General features: G+C 38.1%; 1 protein-coding gene across 1 annotated transcript in view; it reads left to right on the top strand.

Annotated features, from left to right (window-relative positions):
- The window catches only part of spg (dedicator of cytokinesis spg), a 783,360-nt gene that overhangs the window by 404,841 nt on the left and 360,896 nt on the right, over positions 1-17,623 (top strand). The window contains exons 4-5 of the mRNA XM_067136588.2: positions 10,935-10,990; positions 11,460-11,556. Coding sequence (XP_066992689.2) covers positions 10,935-10,990; positions 11,460-11,556 — 153 coding nt within the window. The remainder of the gene's footprint in view (positions 1-10,934; positions 10,991-11,459; positions 11,557-17,623) is intronic.

A 17,623-nucleotide genomic window follows, 5' to 3' on the forward strand; every position in this document is an offset into this window, starting at 1 on the left:
TATGTATTTCACTGGAAAATTGCGTTACTATGCACCCGCTTTTAAATTACAAATTTCCAAGTTAAAGATAAATCTGGTGTGAGTACAAGTTCTACACACTCGCTTTCGACTGGGTTGAAGTTTAAATACATTATACCACAGCTTAAGTTACTGTCACACATTCTCGAAATAGTCCTAGTAGTTCGTGAAAACTAAGTTCGTATTTTAATTTTCGAAAAATTTGCAAGTCCAAAAGTAGCACTTTGAATACAAGTCTTTTGACGGCAATTACGGCAGAGTTCTTACCGGCGAACCTCACTCGTGGCGGCTATGTTCGAATCTCGGCGTAGTTACTCGCGTACAACATCGTGTTGTTCCTTCAGCTGCGAGTTATGAACTGACTTACTTGGCGAATCCCTGTCCTTTTATACCATTCCTTTCCATGCCATCATGCGCTGTACACGTGATCAGCGCGTCATAGTAATGTCACTTCCTTGCGTGAAGCTCGTGATGTAGTTACTCGCTCTCTCTCGAAAGTTCCAGCTGTGACTTTGTTTACTTCGCAGTACCTCACGCTGAAATAAATTATGTTCTAGACCGCTGGTGGTTCCTGGTACAATAGTTTGATCATATGGGACTATCTAAAATTTTTAAAACGATGAAAATAAACTCTTTAATTTTCCATGACCTGTTACCATTGCTGTGAAATTTGGCAATAAATAAATATGTTGGGAAAGTCTGTCTGTTACACTGGGAAAAAATGATTTTGTTACTGAACCCTTCGTCTTTTGATCCTATTCAGTCTGCCATTTTCTTATACTATCATCTCTCAATTCCTCAATCAAAACACTTTTAGGAATTTTGCTGTAAAACCCACTAATTTCTCTGTTGTGCCCTGCTTCCTTGGCCAGATGATCTGCAAGTTCAATACCGTAGTTCCCAGTGTGAGCCTTAATCCAGGTGAACTTGATTTTCCACTTGTTACTTGCAAGAATCTTTGCTTTCACCTTGATTTGGTGAATAAGGTAGTTGTAGTTATTATATTTTAATGATTCTATTGTTATTTCACTGTCAGTGAATATCTTGGCTTTCTGCAAGATATTTCCCTTTAATACCAATGTTTCAATAGATTCAAGTGCTTTCAGAATTGCCAACTGTTCTACTTGATTATTCAAACATCTTTCATCCCGTTTAAATTTTAAATGTCATGTAAGTCTATTTTCCAGAAATATAGCTACTCCTGAACCAACTCTGATGTCAATCTGTGAATATTTGAAGGGCATCATTTTCAGATTCTTTGTTCTCACTAATTACAACCGGGCGAGTTGATCGTGCGGTTAGAGGCGCAGCTGTGAGCTTGCATCCAGGAGATAGTAGGTTCGAACCCCACAGTTCGGTAGTCCTGAAGATGGTTTTCCGTGGTTTTCCATTTTCACATCAGGCAAATGCTGAGACTGTATCTTAACTAAGGCCACAGCCACTTCCTTCCCACTCCTAGGCCTTTCCTGTCCCATTGTTTCCATAAGACCTATCTGTGTCAGTGCGACGTAAGACAAAATTGTAAAAAAAGCAAAAAACCATCTAATTATGATGTTTTCTGCTGGATGTAATCTGTGTTCAATTCCCCATCTCATTTCTTTCAAAACAGGTTATAATTTTACGCTTTCTTCTGCTTTAATAACAATAGGTATCAATCGTGTAATGATACGCAGTGCTTACTTGGATATAGCCCGGAAATCTTTTGTGATTTTGATGTTAATATGCCTTTGCACTCTTCTGTAAATTTTCATGGTGTATTCCTTTTCCATTGCTCCAGTCCATACAGGTACTCCGTACAGCATCAGAGGTTGTATTGCTCTGTCATATTTTACCTTAAGAACCTCATGTTCAAGCTCCCAACATATTTTTGCTGTGTTACCTGTGAGTGGTGCTTTTATGTGTGACATAATCTGCATTACCTATTGTTACGGAGTTATCCGTGGAAGGCAGAGGTGAAACAAGGTGCGGGCTGGAATGGGTCTAAGTACAAAGCTGAACGATAAATTAAAATTTCAATAAAGGTTATATTTTCAGAACTTAACAATTTTCATATAGACTTTCAAAATTCAACAAGTAACAAATAACAAGGTATAATTTATAAACCAGAGCACGAAAGCACAAGTTTTAGGGGATCATTACAAGTTCTGGCTTCGAGCCTCATTTACACAATTCTTGAGCTACTAGCCCAACATTACCAAGGTACACTCATTTATTCAAAGGGCAGAAAACCCCTTCATTCAAGGAGCACTTGCTCCCAACTTTTAACCTCAAGCCTCCCAGAGGCACTTTTCAAACACAAGAAAGAGCTGAGCCGCTCTCAATTTTTCAAGCCTATTAAAGGCAATACCAGACTATTACACAAATTGCCATCAAGGCACCGCTTGCATCAAATGAAATGGGGGTATCTCGTACCCAACCTACTGAGCCTCAGTGGAAAAGAACAGATTAATTAAATGGCCCAAAATACCAAGGTGAATGGAGGCGTTGCTTGCACTCCTACATGAAACCTTATAAAACCTAAGGGGCACTAGGCCGATGATACAGGGGCTATTCCCAAACTAGGGAGGTGACTCGCATAAGAAAATTTTAATACATTAAGAGTAGAAAATCGGTTATGCAAACGTAGTCACCTCAACTCAAAATGAAGGGGAGCTCGAGAGGGTAAAACACTCTCTATCCCCGATTTACAGTTAAAGTAATAAGAAATTTTTACATAAGCCGGCACTAAGTTACATTTTTAGAGAGGTAGGTTACATTGAAAAGGTTTCTGACCTTCCCCGAGGGCTAAACTGCTGAGCTAGCAAGAAATAAAGATGTTAAAAGGCCATTACCTTTGTTGAAGAGCTGCTGCCCGAAGGAAGAGGCGCTACCCGCCCCCTGCTATACTTCCATACACTAAGCTAGATGTTGTTGAAGTGGCCGAGAGCCAGGAAAATCAGCAGTTTTTATACTCTCGGGGAAGATTCGAGACCTTTCATGAATAATTAAGACACACCCACAGGCGTTTATTGGCTAACTAAAATTTACACATTAAAAATTGGGGAAGAAAGACACAATTGGCAGTATTGATTGGCTAACTTCAAAACTGGCAGAAAGGAAAGGTTTATATTGCCAACCCACAAATGAAAGAACAAAATTTAGTTATAGGAAAACTTATGAGTATAAAATATCTTCAAGAAAAGTTCCATCACTTCGCACCAGGGTGCATGATCATAGTTTTTGGTAGAGACATCTGTGAGAGAATGTCCACACTTCTTGATAATAAGTAAACAAAAACTATTCAAAATTAACACTGTGACATCTTCTGATAAACGGTTGAATTAATTCAGTTTTAAAGTTCAGGGTTTCAGCTGTAGAGGAGTACTTTAAGGCGGAAAATTCAAATGTGTTGCATATAGGTGTACCAACCGGTACACCTATGATTAGTACCACCATGCAAGGAACACCATGAGTCTGCATTATCTGTGATTAGTACCACTTTGGGAGGAATACCATGGTTCTACTATACCAGTGAATAGTACGATAATGAAGGGCTGGTGACCTGGATTTTGGCCCCCCTTTAGATAATAAGCATCATCCCAGTAACTAAGGCATTGTGAATTAGGTCCACTGATTGTTTGGTTTCACGATCACTTTTTTCATCATCATTCATTTTAGATTCTAGTCGGTGGGATCACTTTTTTCATCATCATTCATTTTAGATTCTAGTCGGTGGGTACATTTTGAAGTTTTAATTTTCATTTTGTTGCACCTCGTACCATTAGGGGCCAATGACCTACTGTAAGGCCCCTTTAAACAGCAAACATCATCATCTGTAGTAGGTCAGAGGTCTCAATTACAGATGATGTGTTCTTATGAGAAGAACTGTAAATGATTATAATGTTCTGTTGCCCACTCGACTGTCCTGTGTCCACTGATTATGAAGTTTCGCTTTCGACTGCCGTGTTCTTACGGGTGAGGTACAGGTCATACCATTACCTTAAAAGTTCATGGGCAATGAACTTAGTCATGGACATGCCCATGAACTTAAAGCAGTATTTGAATGTATATTCCATTATTTCAATCACTGTCATTTTAATTCAAGGTGTTTTACTTAAGATGACTCGTAGCGAGTTGATACCTGTCTAATTAACATTCATCTTATAAGATTATACTAATGTATTGACTTAGGAGGATAATAAATACTGTTTTGGTATTAATGTGAGAGTTCAACTGTCAATACAGATAGAATGAAGTTTATAGTCTGTAATTAAAAATGTGTCAAACAATCCAACACAAGGCCAAATGCAGGCCGACTGGGCCAAAGAAAGGCGGGCGAAGAAATTTTTACCCTTTAACTTCTTCATTCATCATTGCCGCTTCCATCCAGGGAGATAACAGCATTGGAGATTTTCACATCCATTATTGAATTCTCCATTAATTCACTTCCTAAATACTTCAGTATTTTTGTCTCTAATATTTAATTCTTCTTTTCCCTTTTTCCTTTCTCTTGTCATCTCTATTCTGCCCCCTCCCCTTCTTAGTTCTCGTTCCCCATTCTTCTGCTAGAATATGAAGTGTTTTCCCCCCTAAATATATAATGCTGAAGAGGCTCATATTCTCTGGATCTGAAAACCTGCACCTCCACTAATTCATACTAGTCCCTATCTGTTCTTTTACTATTGTTGAGTGTGAACTGTGAACATATATTATGGTGGTGATTATTATTGTAAAGGGAAAAGGAGAGAGATGAACAACATTTATTCAGTCAAGCTCGCTGAATGTAAGTATGGACATATACCACTATTTGTGACCTAAAACGGGAAGGTAACTAGCCCTGACAATGTACCAGCTGATATCTGGTAGATGCTTTGGCTTGTACTGATGTTTGCAAAAGTTTAAAACTAGAAAAGCAGGTCGAAGATAAGATTCCTGGGGATAAACTAAAGGCAATAATACCATATCTGAAGTACTTATTTGATTACTGTTTGCATGAAGAAGCTATACCAAATGAATGGGGAGTTCTATAGTAGCCCTTGTGTACAAAGGAAAGGGTGATAAACATAAAGCAGATAATTATAGGCCAGTCAGTTTGACATGTGTTACATGTAAGCTCTGGAAAAGCATTCTTTCTGATTATATTAGACATGTTTGCAAAATTACTAACTGTTTTGATAGAAGGCAGTTCATGTTTAGGATAGGTTATTCCAGTAAGGCTCAACTTGTTGGATTCCGGCAAGGTATAGCAGATATTATAGATTCAGGAGGTCAGATGTCAAATGGACTGTATCACTATTGACTAATCCAAGCCTTTTGGTAGGTTAGATCATGAGAGATTACTGACAAAAATGAGGGTTATTGGACTAGGCAAAATAGTGATTGAATAGATGGCTACCTTACTAGAAAATAAATCTCAGAGAATTAGAGTATGTGAAACTGTATTTGATCCTGTAGTGATAAGGTGGCGGGTGTGTCCACAAGGCAGTATTCTTGGAACTTTTATACCTTCTTATATACACATACACTTGCAGAAAATGAAATCTCAACACCAGAAAGACAGTAGTTTAGAGGAATGCAATTTAGGTTAAGCAATTGTTTAGGTAACACATTTATTAGGTTAAAGTTTCCAGGTTGCAGGTTCAAGCATGCAAGATAAGACATTTGACATGGTGGTACATTAATAACCACTGTAGACGCCACAGTTTTAAATGCAAGCATGCAGACATGCATTCATTGTGCCATACAAATTCCATATGGTATGCCATGTTGTGAGATGGAGTTCCACACCTGTTGCACTTGGTCAGCAACAGTTAATGCTGGTATTGGATGACGCTGAATTTGTTGTCGCATAATTTCCCATACATGCTCAGTGGATGATAGGTCTTGTGACCTCACAGGCCAAGGCAACTGGTTGATACACTGTAGAAAACATTGGGTGACAGCAGCGGTATGAGGATGAGTGTTATCCTTTTGGAAAACACCCCCCTGAACACTGTGAATAAATGGCAGCACATCTGGTTCAATCACCAGTCTGACGTACAAATCCTCCGTCAAGTTTATTGGGTTAAGGATATCAGTGCTCTGCTGTCAAAGGAAATCACTCCCCAGACCATAACTCTTGGTGTACCGGTATGTTCAGTGTGTTGATGCTGCAGTCAGCTTGGTTCCAAGCCCTCACCTGACCTCCTTCTTACCAACCTACAGCCATCACTGGCACCAAGAAAGAAATGGCTGTTATCTGAGAACACAACAGATCTCCACTCCACTCTTTATTGAGCTCTAGCTTGACACCACTGAACTCACACACGGCAGTGGTTCAGAGTTAGTGGCACAAACGCTATAGGGCATCTGCCTTGGAGTTCCTCAAGTAATTGATTTGTTACAGTTTGCTATGTCACTTTGGTGCCAGCTGAAGCTCTAAAAGCTGCTGCAGATGCAGTACTATCCATCACAGCCATGCGGTGAATATGGTGGTCTTCCCTCTCCATAGTGGCCCATGTGTGGCCGGACCCTGGTCTTCTTGAGACAGTGCCTTCCGGTGATCATTGTTGCCAACACTGATATACTGCGGATACATCCCTGCCAAGTCTTTCCTCAATATCGCAGAAAGAACATCTACCTTCTTATGGCCCTATTACACGGCCTCGTTCAAACTCGGTAAACTGCTAATACTGCCTTCTTTGTCTCCTTAAAACCATGTTTGACTCACACGTTCCTCACAATGTCAACAGCGGATGATGGCTGATGCTCATGAAGGGTACAGAGTGTATTTAAAACAAACTTGCTTTCCCAAGGCCACAGTGGGGCTACTAGTATTACTCTGTATTACTCTTCATTGACTAGCACGTAAATTTGAGTAGGCATGATCTTTCAGATGCGCAAACATGTCTCATGAATTTCTTTTATTTAACTTAACTCTTTCTTGGTGTTGGGATTTTGTTTTCTGCCAGTGTATGACATGAGTAAAGAATTGGATTCACAGATAAGGCTTTTTGTGGGTGTTGTTACACTGCATAGAGTAATAAATAATATACCAGATTGTGCGATGGACAGGAGTCAATGGTTGTCATTTTCACTAATAGGAAAAGCCCTCTGAGTTTTAATTTCTGTGTTGATGGAGGGGAAGTACCTCTTGGGTTCACTGTAAATATTTAGGTTTTAATATAAGGAAAGATCTTCGTTATGGTAGTCGCATTAATGGGATTGTAAATAAATACGGTTAAGAGGGTATTTAGGTATTATAGTAAGGATGTAAAGAAGAGGGCGTGTAAGTCACTGGTAAGACCCAAATTAGAGTATGTTTCCAGTTTATGACACCCTCACTAGGATTACTGTAAAAGATACAAAGGAAAGCAGCATCATTTGTTCTGGGTAATTTCTGATGAAAGAGTCATCATCATCATCGGTTTGCCCTTCCACCGAGCCGGGTAGGGTGTTTGAAAATGAGCGTCTTCCAAAGTTGCCTATTCAAAAACATTTCGTTGTCCAAGGCAGATTCCCAATTCCATCCCCTTCTCTCCACGTCTTCCCTCAGTTGGTCCATCCATCTTCTTCTTGGTCTTCCAGCTGGTCTTCTACCTGTTATTCTCTTTTCCAAATAAGCACATGGTAACCTTGTGCTATTCATTCGTTTAACATGCCCAAACCATTTAAGTCTAGATGACCTAAGTCTTTCCTCCATCGATTCATTTAGACCTAGGTTATATCGGATCTCATCATTTTTCACATGATCAAGTCGGGTCTTTTGGAGGGCAGTTCTAAGAAATTTCACTTCACAGGCTTGAATCCTACTACAATCCTTTGATGTTAGTGTGCAGGTTTCCAGAGAATATGTAAGGATGGGTATGAAATATGACTTGTACAGGGTCATTTTTGTTCTTTGTGGGACCTTCTCATCCCATAGTAGGTGTCTAATGATACTGTAAAAGTTAGAGCCTTTGGTTACTCTGTTTGTTATTTCTATCTCAGCTCTGTTATTACTAGCCATTACACTTCCTAAATAACTACTTCAACTTGGTGGTTCTATATTTTTATGTTGCATTCTGTATTATGTCTGCTGATTTTCAATGCTACTGTTTTTGATGGGTTCAATTTCATTCCATAATCATCAAACTTCTTACACCATGCATTCAGATTATTTTGCACTCCCTCCTCTGTTTCATCCCATATTGCCACATCGTCTGCAAACACCAGAGCCTGAAGATCTTTATTACCTTTTCCTTTTAGTTCCTTTAAAATGGTATCCATAACTGGTATGAATAGAAGAGGTGATAAGGCACTTCCCTGTTGTACTCCTTTGGTTGTATTGAACCATTCAGAGTGACCATCTCCAATTCTGACACAGCTTTTACAATTAGTATATAGCATTTGGATCTTCCTAATAAGGTACTCCGGTACACCAAGTTTTCTAAGACTTTTCCAAATAGAGTAGTGTTACAAAAAATGTTGCAAACTTTGGGTTAGGAAGATTTGGGAGTAAGGAGATGGGCTACTCGACTAAGAGCTTTAACAAAGAGATGTGGTGGAATGACATTTGTAGGCAAATAATCGTGAATAGAATTTTTTTTAAAATAGGAAGATGTTGTAATTTAAGAGGACAAACTGGGGCAAATGTTTGTGTTTGTTTATTTTAAGAGGAATTAGGGATAGAAAGCAAGGGAGATGTTTGATAAATTTACAACTTCCTTGAAATCATTTAAGAAAAGAGTAGTTACACAAATGATGGGGAATCTACCACCTGGCCGACAGCCCTAAATGCAGCCTAGTGGTGATTGATGAATAACCTGGCTTGAAATTCCTTGTCACACTGCTGAGTCAAATCATATTTGTGAACAAGCTACCCAGTGTGTGTAGACTGTGCTAATTTGGAAAGGGAAGGGGGATGTCACAGTATGTAGCAATTACCTGCCATCCCGACTTCTGTGTCATACTTTGAAGATATTTAAAAGGTTGCTGGATAATCAACTCGGAAATATTGTTAGCATATCACCAGATCAGTGTGGATGTGTCAGAGGATGTAATACTACAGTTGCAATCCATGCCACATATTTGAAGATGGAGAGACCACAGAGAAAAGAGAAGGACCATGTACTTATCATTATTAGGCCTGGAAATGGCTTTTGATTGAGTTCCACACGACCTCATATGTCAAGCACTTGGCAGCTACAGAGTTCCATAAGTATAAGTAGGATGGATCCAACTTCTGTATCGTAACGTCATAAGCACGATTCACTATCCGGCTAGGCTCTCACCACCTTTTAACATTGCTATCAGCATTCACCAGGGTTCATCCCTCTTGCCCCTACTCTTCAGCCTTTGTATGGATACAGCAATGGCTGACATTCAGTCTCTGCCTCCCTGTAAACTCCTGTATGTGGAGGATGTGGTACTTTCACAGGAGTGCAGCTTTGCACTGGCTGATATAAATTGAAACCTGCATGTCCAGTGTTTACTCTTGAGTTTTATTGATCATGATACAAAATGCCAAGCATATTGGAAATTGGTGCCACATAAAAGAAAATGGAAGAGTTTTATCTGATGGAGTTGAATCATCTGGAGGGATTATAGCTGTCTGCTCATTTTGAATTACAGTGCACTGATTGACCATTGGGAAGCAAAATGGTGGCTATTCCTGTCCATGCTACTAATATAACACGAAGTCCTAAATTGAAGCACTTTAGTATTTAGCATCAGTATATACATATGTTTTTCCAGTGCGCACGGGACCATAGATGAAAAATGCATTCTTGACATTTGTATTGTTTTATTGGGGCATGTCAAGGATTTCATTAATATTGAAAGTTGCTCCTGGTTTGCTATGAGCATAATATTGTTCAAATCAGAACTGAAAACTAGTATATTAGCAGTTGGCTTGTAGTAAAGGTACAGTCCTTCAGGTTTCCATGACAGTAAATTATGACACGGAGGATCGACCCACTCTCCTAACTACCAGAATGGAAGAAGTTCACAGCCTTAGTATTAAAATTAAAACATGGAAAAAAGGACTATTACATTTCTCTGACATCACTTCAAAGTAGCAAATATTGGGAGAGCTACAGAGAGACTAACATTGTGCTGAATACCTTCTTCTTGACTAAGCGACTCTCAGCAACACAACACAGACTGGTACACCTGACCTGGAAGATGTCCGACTGCGAATGCGTGCTTGCCCCCTTCCACCTCCCCTCTCGCTGTATGTCTCAGCGCTTCCACAGTCCAGGTGGACTGGAAATACTGTTGAGCGTTTTGGCCAATCAGAATGATACATTATTCTTTAATAATTTAAAAAGTTGTGTGGTTAGGAGCGTGCGGCTGTGAGCATTCATCTGGGAGAGAGTGGGTTCGAATCCCACTGTCGGCAGCCCTGAAGATGGTTTTCTGTGGTTTCTCATTTTCACACCAGGCAAATGCTGGGGCTGTATCTTAATTAAGACCACGGCCGCTTCCTTCCAACTCCTAGGCCTTTCCTATCCCATCGTCGCCATAAGACCTATCTGTGTTGGTGCAACGTAAAGTCACTAGCAAAAAAAAAAATTAGAAACATACAGCAAGAAATTTTTATGCTATTAAAGACACTCTGTAAATTCTTTTGCCAGAATACTTTACGATGTCAGTTGCTTCAGCCGTTCTCTAAAACTCACGGTAACAAAAATCAGCCTAGTGTTTTAAATATATAGATTGTACATGGTACTGAAATCCTCTTCTAGCCTTTTCATCACAGTAGCAAGTGTTCAGTTTTTCAGATTCACATCAATTATGTTTGAGTCTCGTTTGACAGGAATATTTTCAACTCTTTATAAGGAAAATAGAAAAACATCTGGTAGCCTCTATATAAAATTAATTTTCCGTTGTCTCAGTGTATCATTTGCTGAAACTTATTGTTACTTGTTTTTATAGAGACATCTCAATGTTCTGAATGTTATGTTTTTCATTTTCAGGGTATCTTTCCTGCAAGTTACATTCACCTGAAACCATGCAAGATTGATAATGAGGGGTTAGTATCATAGACTTATAATACTATAGAAAAAATAGAAGTAGAAAAAATATGAAAGTGTGTGTGTGTGTTTTTTTGTCTAAGACTAGCAGGTGAGGAAATAAACTTCTGTCCTATAAGTCCTATAAGTACAACTAGAAACATGTATTGTTAGTGTGATTATTAGCAAGCACCATAACTGGATAGTGCACCTTCTTATCTTAAAATAATGTGTAAAAATGAATTTACATCTCTGTTATTCACATTCTCTTGTGATGTCCGTCTCCATATCTTTGTTCTGTGATAATTTTTTGGACATGATTAATCAAAAATATAATTTTGGTGAAATAACATTTCTCTATACTTCTTCATAAAACTTGCTACTCATTATTAATAGTAGTAGTAGTAGTAGTAGTAGTAGTAGTAGTAGTAGTAGAAGATAGTTTTAATTTTTAAATACATTTTTTAACTTTTTAAAATTTTATTTCAGGCTGTTTGAATCTGTGATACCCCTTGAAGACCCAGTAGTGCGTGAAGTTACACTTGTCCTGCGAGAATGGGGAAATATCTGGAAAAGGCTCTTTGTGGTAAGTTCTCTTGTTTATATTTGTGGTGTATTATTGCAGTACTTACAGTGTTATTCCATCTGAATCTTTGTTACAGAATGCTTATTTTCATGTTATTCTCTTTTTTAGCCATATTTTTCTTGCTGTTTCTCAGGCATAGAAATTAATTTTCTGGCCTGCTAACTGTATCAAAATGCATTCAGTATTTTTTTTAATAATGTTCAAATATTCTGTTGATTTTAAACCTGTTGATAAGCTTTTGGGATTTTGCCATGTTAAGGAAACAAAGTGAAATTTTTGACATGGCAAAAACTGAAACGTTTATTATTATGTCTACAATTATGGGCCATAAAAGCATCAATTTAAACATTCTGTTGATTTGTTGATAGAAGTTGAATATTTTCAAAAAGAATAGAAAAGGACTGTAGATAACTGGCACCTCGAAGTGGTTCACCACTAAGGTCTCAAAATGTGTGGTGCTGGAATAAGGCACACTAAATTATTTATTTCACGCAGCAAGTTACAGTTGAAAGTGAGAATGCATACACTTTAACATGGAATGCTCTACTGGAGTCTTGAAGTGATACACCAGTAAAACAATATGTGTGGTGCTAGAGTTACAACAGATATAGTTGTAAGGAAATTAAACTCGAAGATCTCATTGAAGCAAAAACAAAAATTCAACTTGCAGTCAGTGCACATGTGAAGGATGCGAGTATTCAGTTCAAATGGCTTTGCGTACTACACAGCTAGCAGAATGCAAGAAAGTACCAAACACAACGCTATGTTAGTAAGAAACTAACAGTGGACTTTGGCGTAGGGAAGTTCCTGAACTCATTGGTTGCTTCTTTCTGGCTGAAAGACAGTATTCTTGAGGTCAAAAATGTTTTCTCAGCTCCTGCTAAATAGATTGAAATAAAAGTAAGTGTTGGGAATTCTTGATGTTTCTACTTCAGTATTGGCAAGTTTCATGTAAAATGGATTAGCAGTTTTTGCATTTATTCAATTTAATCAGTACGACAGAAAGACAGTCAGACAAAACTTTCAAAAATGATGGATTGTATACACTATCACCCCTTTCAAAATAGGGACAGAAAAAGCAAATGTATGGTCAGACACTACATTTTTATTATATTACTAATATAATGAAAATTAATGTACAAGAAATTAATAAAATATCTTAGGAGCACTTTTTCTGTTGTCTAAATATTTTTGTATGGTGGCCAAATACAAGAAACAACAAGCTACATGCACCATAAGGGCGATGATGATTATGCTTTTTTTTTGCTTTACGTCGCACTGACACAGATAGGTCTTATGGCGATGATGGGACAGGAAAGGCCTAGGAATGAGAAGGAAGTGGCCGTGGCCTTAATTAAGGTACAGGCCCAGCGTTTACCTGGTGTAAAAATGGGAAACCACGGAAAACCATCTTCAGGGCTGCCGACAATGAGATTCGAACCCACTATCTCCCATTGTTGTTGTTGTTACATATAGGCCAAGTAAGGGCTATAACATTCAATTTTGTTACTTAGAGCAGGTCTTGATGTTTGCCCAGTTATTGCACATTATCTGGCTATTTTGCTCCTTTCTCTCCTTCATTCAGTCTCCACTGATCTGCATTTAGGTCTGTCTCCCAGGTGGCAGATTCCTTACTCTTTTCTTTAATGATTTCAAATTAATTTGGGAATTCATCAATTTGGTAAATTATTCTGATCACTAATTCCTCTTCCTAGAATCAAATATTTGTTTCAATTTGTCCTCTTAAATTCCAACCTTATCTTCATACTTTTTAAAACTCATTCGCCTACTGATGTCATTGCACACTACCTCTCCACTGACAACTGAGAACATACTGCTTAATAGAGCAGCTCATCTTCTTACTCCCATGTCTTCCCAGCCCAAATTTAGCAACATTTTTGTAACACTATTCTTTTGTCGGAAATCACCCAGAACAAATCGTGCTGCTTTCCTGTGGGTCTTTTCCTGTTCTCGAATCAAGTAATCCTGCAGAGGGTCCCATACACTGGAACCATACTCTAATTGGGGTTTTACCAGTTACTTATACACTCTCTCCTTTGCATCGTTACAACAGCCCTTAAATACCTCCATAACCATATGAAGAGATCTGTAACCTTTATTAACAACATCACTAATATGATTACTTCAATGATGATCTTTCGTTATATTAACACCTAAGTACTTACAGAGAACCCCATAAAGTACTTCTATTCCATCAGAACTGTAATTGAAAGTACTTTTCTTTTTTGTGAAACTTACAACTGGATTTTTCACCCGTTTACCAGTCTTACCATTGTCTGCTGTCCATCTCTCAACATTGTCGAGCTCTTTTTGCAGTTGCTCACAATCGTGTATCTTACTTACTGCTCTATACAGTATAACATCATCCACAAAATAATCTCTGTTTCCATTTGTTTTATATATATTTATATATATAAGAAAACATAAAGGTCTTTAATGCTGCCTCGCAGAACCCACCATTTTTATCATTACAGGGTCAGATAATGTTTCACCTACTCTTATTCTCTGAGATCTGTTTCCTAAATATTACTCACCCATTCAGACACTTTTTTGTCTGGTCCAATAGCCCTCATTTTTCTCAGTGATCTCAATCTAAAATATCTGCTATATCTTGCTGTAATCCTACAAGTTGAGCCTCACTGGAATAACCTTTTGTAAACCTGACCTGCCTTCTCTCAAAACAGTTAGTAAATTTGCAAACATGTCAAATATATATATATTTTAAAATGCTTACCTAGAGCTTACATACAACACATGTCAAGCTGACTGGCCTGTAATTATCCGCTTTATGTTAATCACCCTTTCCTTTTTACACTGGGGCCATCTTAGCAACTCTCCATTCATTTGGTATAGCTCCTTCATGCAAACAGTAATCAGATAATTACTTCAGATCATGATCATCACCACCACCATCATCATGTAACCCTTCCAGCATGCCGAGTAAGGTGGTGTTGTAAGTCATAAATGAAAGAAAAGTTCCACCTAATCAATACTAATTTATCAATCAAGATAAGGTGGTGTTGAACAAGCTCTCACCAGTGTTTTCTCTTTGTGTGGGTCTCTCTCTCCACCATCACTCCAATCCCCTCCTCTACTCTCTACGTCTATCTTCTGTTGGTCCAGCCGTTATTCCCTTGGTCATCCAACAGGTTTCCTTCCGCTGACTGTTCCGTTTATGCATCTGATGTTTGAGTGCCTGGCATTCTCTCTACATGCCCGAGCCATTTAAGTCTTGCAGACTTTAGTCTTTCCTCCAGAGGGTGCTCCACTCCCAAAGATGATCTGACATGTTTTCTGCATGGCATTTCTAAGAAATTTCATTTCACAGGCCTGCAGTTTACTAAGGTATCTAGTCCACAACATGCAGTGGTACGTTCTTGTCCCAGATCAGGGTACATATATGAGGTTATAAAATCTAGACCCATTGGGCACTCTATTAAGTACTTCTTGCCCTGCTCCACCTGTGTTTGAGACTTCAGATTTGGTACTATATCCCAACCCATTGCTGTTAGTATATCCCCAGAAATATTTTCAATTCCAGCTGTTTTTCTAGTTTTCAACCTTTGTATCTGTTTTGTAAATATCTTTATTATATATTTACTAATCACCTCCTTTACCTAGACATTTCTAAACACATAAAATCATCAAAAAACATCTAAAAGAAAGCAATTCAACACAAGAAACAGAAGAAATAATTATCCTATTGAAAAAACCTTAAATCAATACACTTTCATATTTAACAAGAAAATATATTCACAGAAGGAAAGATTAGTCATGGGTTCACCATTATTTCAAATAATAGTGAACATTTTCCTAAATAGCATTGAGAAAAACTCTTAACCAATCAAAGCTCCAGAGGAATATTGCACTGAAGCAGATACGTTGATGATGTAATATGCATTTATGATCATGATGTCACAAATGCACAAACCTTACTTGACACACTCAACTCTTTATACTATTCAATGAGTTCACAATGGAACAAGAAACATATGGGAATATCTACTTTATGGACAGTACAATCAGTAGAAATAAACTATCATACAAGATATACAGGAAACCCACTCAAACATCACACTCAAGAGACAACAGTTCCAATCACCCGATCATGCACAAATTAGCAGGACTGAATGCAATGATATATAGAACTTTAATCATACCAATGAGCATAACAAATTTTAGCAATGAAATAGAAGTTGGAGTAGAAAACAACCATCATTCCAATACAGCAGACCTGCTATTAAAAAAGAACCTAAACAAACCCCCACCCAAACCCAAAAATGATAAATTTGTGGTCTTAATTTTATGAATATAAACACGTACAAAATTGCTAATATATTCAAAAAGCAAGGATTTTAATTATCATTTGAAACAAATAACATATTACAAAAGCAAATTGGTAAGTATAATCTTCATAAAAAGGACCATTTCTCCAAATAATGGATATATGAACTCAAATGCCAAGAACCAAATTGTCATGCTACGTATTTGCCAGATGAAATGTTATTTTCATATAAGGTACAAAGAACACAAAAACACAATTAGATATAACAGACACTTAGCTTTCTGCGAGCACTTATATGACAATCCCACCACTTCACATCCATTAGCACAGATCTTAAAATATTACACATCAAAAATATAAAAATCTTTTATGGCAAAAATTATTGAACTAACATTAACCAACACAATTTCAAAGGTAAAGTTCAGGGGAGAAATGTCAAATGCTTTTACAATAAATACAGGCCTCAGACAAGGTGACAGATTATCCCCATTGCTCTTCAGTGTGGCTCTAGATTACATAATGAATATTTGGTAAAAAGAAAACCCACCTAAAATCAAAATTGGAGTTAAACCCTCAATAAGGACAAACTGCAGAGGGTTTGCAGATGATTTATCTCTTTCAGCCCTTGACATGGAAGAAGTCAGTGCTCAGATCACCAGTCTCCAGAAAATTGGATTAAAAATAGGATTACAAATATCCTTTGAGAAAACTGAGATCATGTCAATGAAACCCCTTGACATAATTTTCTTATCATTTATGATGACTTCATTTAACATAGTCCTACAATTAAAATACCTTCAAGAAATCATTATGCACAACTTAAGCGAGAAAACAACATGGATAAATAGAACCGACAAGGCCCCTGCTCAATATTATGGAAAAATTGTTTTATCCATCTGGACCAGTTTTCAATCCTAACTTCAGTTCTTTCTTTTATAATTTCTTTAAATTTCCCTCTCAGCAACAGTCTTTCCACATCCTTCAGCCCCACCTGAGACGCCCCTTCTCTCCTTCTCCCTTCTACATCCCCCTCCCCTCCTCTCCCTATTTACTCCTTTGTTTCTATTGCCTGCTTCCTCCAGCATGCCAGTGTTTTATTCTACATCAGACATTAGAGCTCAATAGCTGCAGTCGCTTAAGTGCGGCCAGTATTCAGGAGATAGTGAGTTCGAACCCCACTGTCGGCAGTCCTGAAGATGGTTTTCCGTGGTTTCCCATTTTCACACCAGGCAAATGCTGGGGCTGTACATTGATTAAGGCCACAGCCGCTTCCTTCCTAGTCCTAGCCCTTTCCTGTCCCATCGTCGCCATAAGACCTACCGGTACCTGTGTCGGTGCGACGTAAAGCCAATAGCAAAAAAAAAACTTTTGACTCAAACGTTTCCGGACTACGGCTCCTTATTTCAAATTGATCCATTTGCCGTCCTCACACCCTGTATATAAATGATATGAGTTAAGAACTTGAAAACACAGACAAGGCTTTTTTGTGGATGATGCTATACTGTAAATAAGTTCAGAACTGCAAAGAGACTTCCACAACATTGCAAGATGGACAGCAGACAACAGGATGATGGTGAACGGGGTGAAAAGTCAGGTTGTTAGTTTCACCAAGAGGAGTCCTCTCAGTTTTAATTTCTTTGTTGATGGAGTGACAGTACTGTACCTCATGGGGATCACTGTAAGTACGTAAGTGTTAATACAAGGAAAGATCTTCATTGGGGTAATTAATGGGGTTATAAATAAAGTTTACAGGTCTCTTCA

The sequence above is a fragment of the Anabrus simplex genome, chromosome 1, assembly GCF_040414725.1.
Source record: "Anabrus simplex isolate iqAnaSimp1 chromosome 1, ASM4041472v1, whole genome shotgun sequence".
In the NCBI taxonomy this organism is placed as follows: domain Eukaryota; kingdom Metazoa; phylum Arthropoda; class Insecta; order Orthoptera; family Tettigoniidae; genus Anabrus; species Anabrus simplex.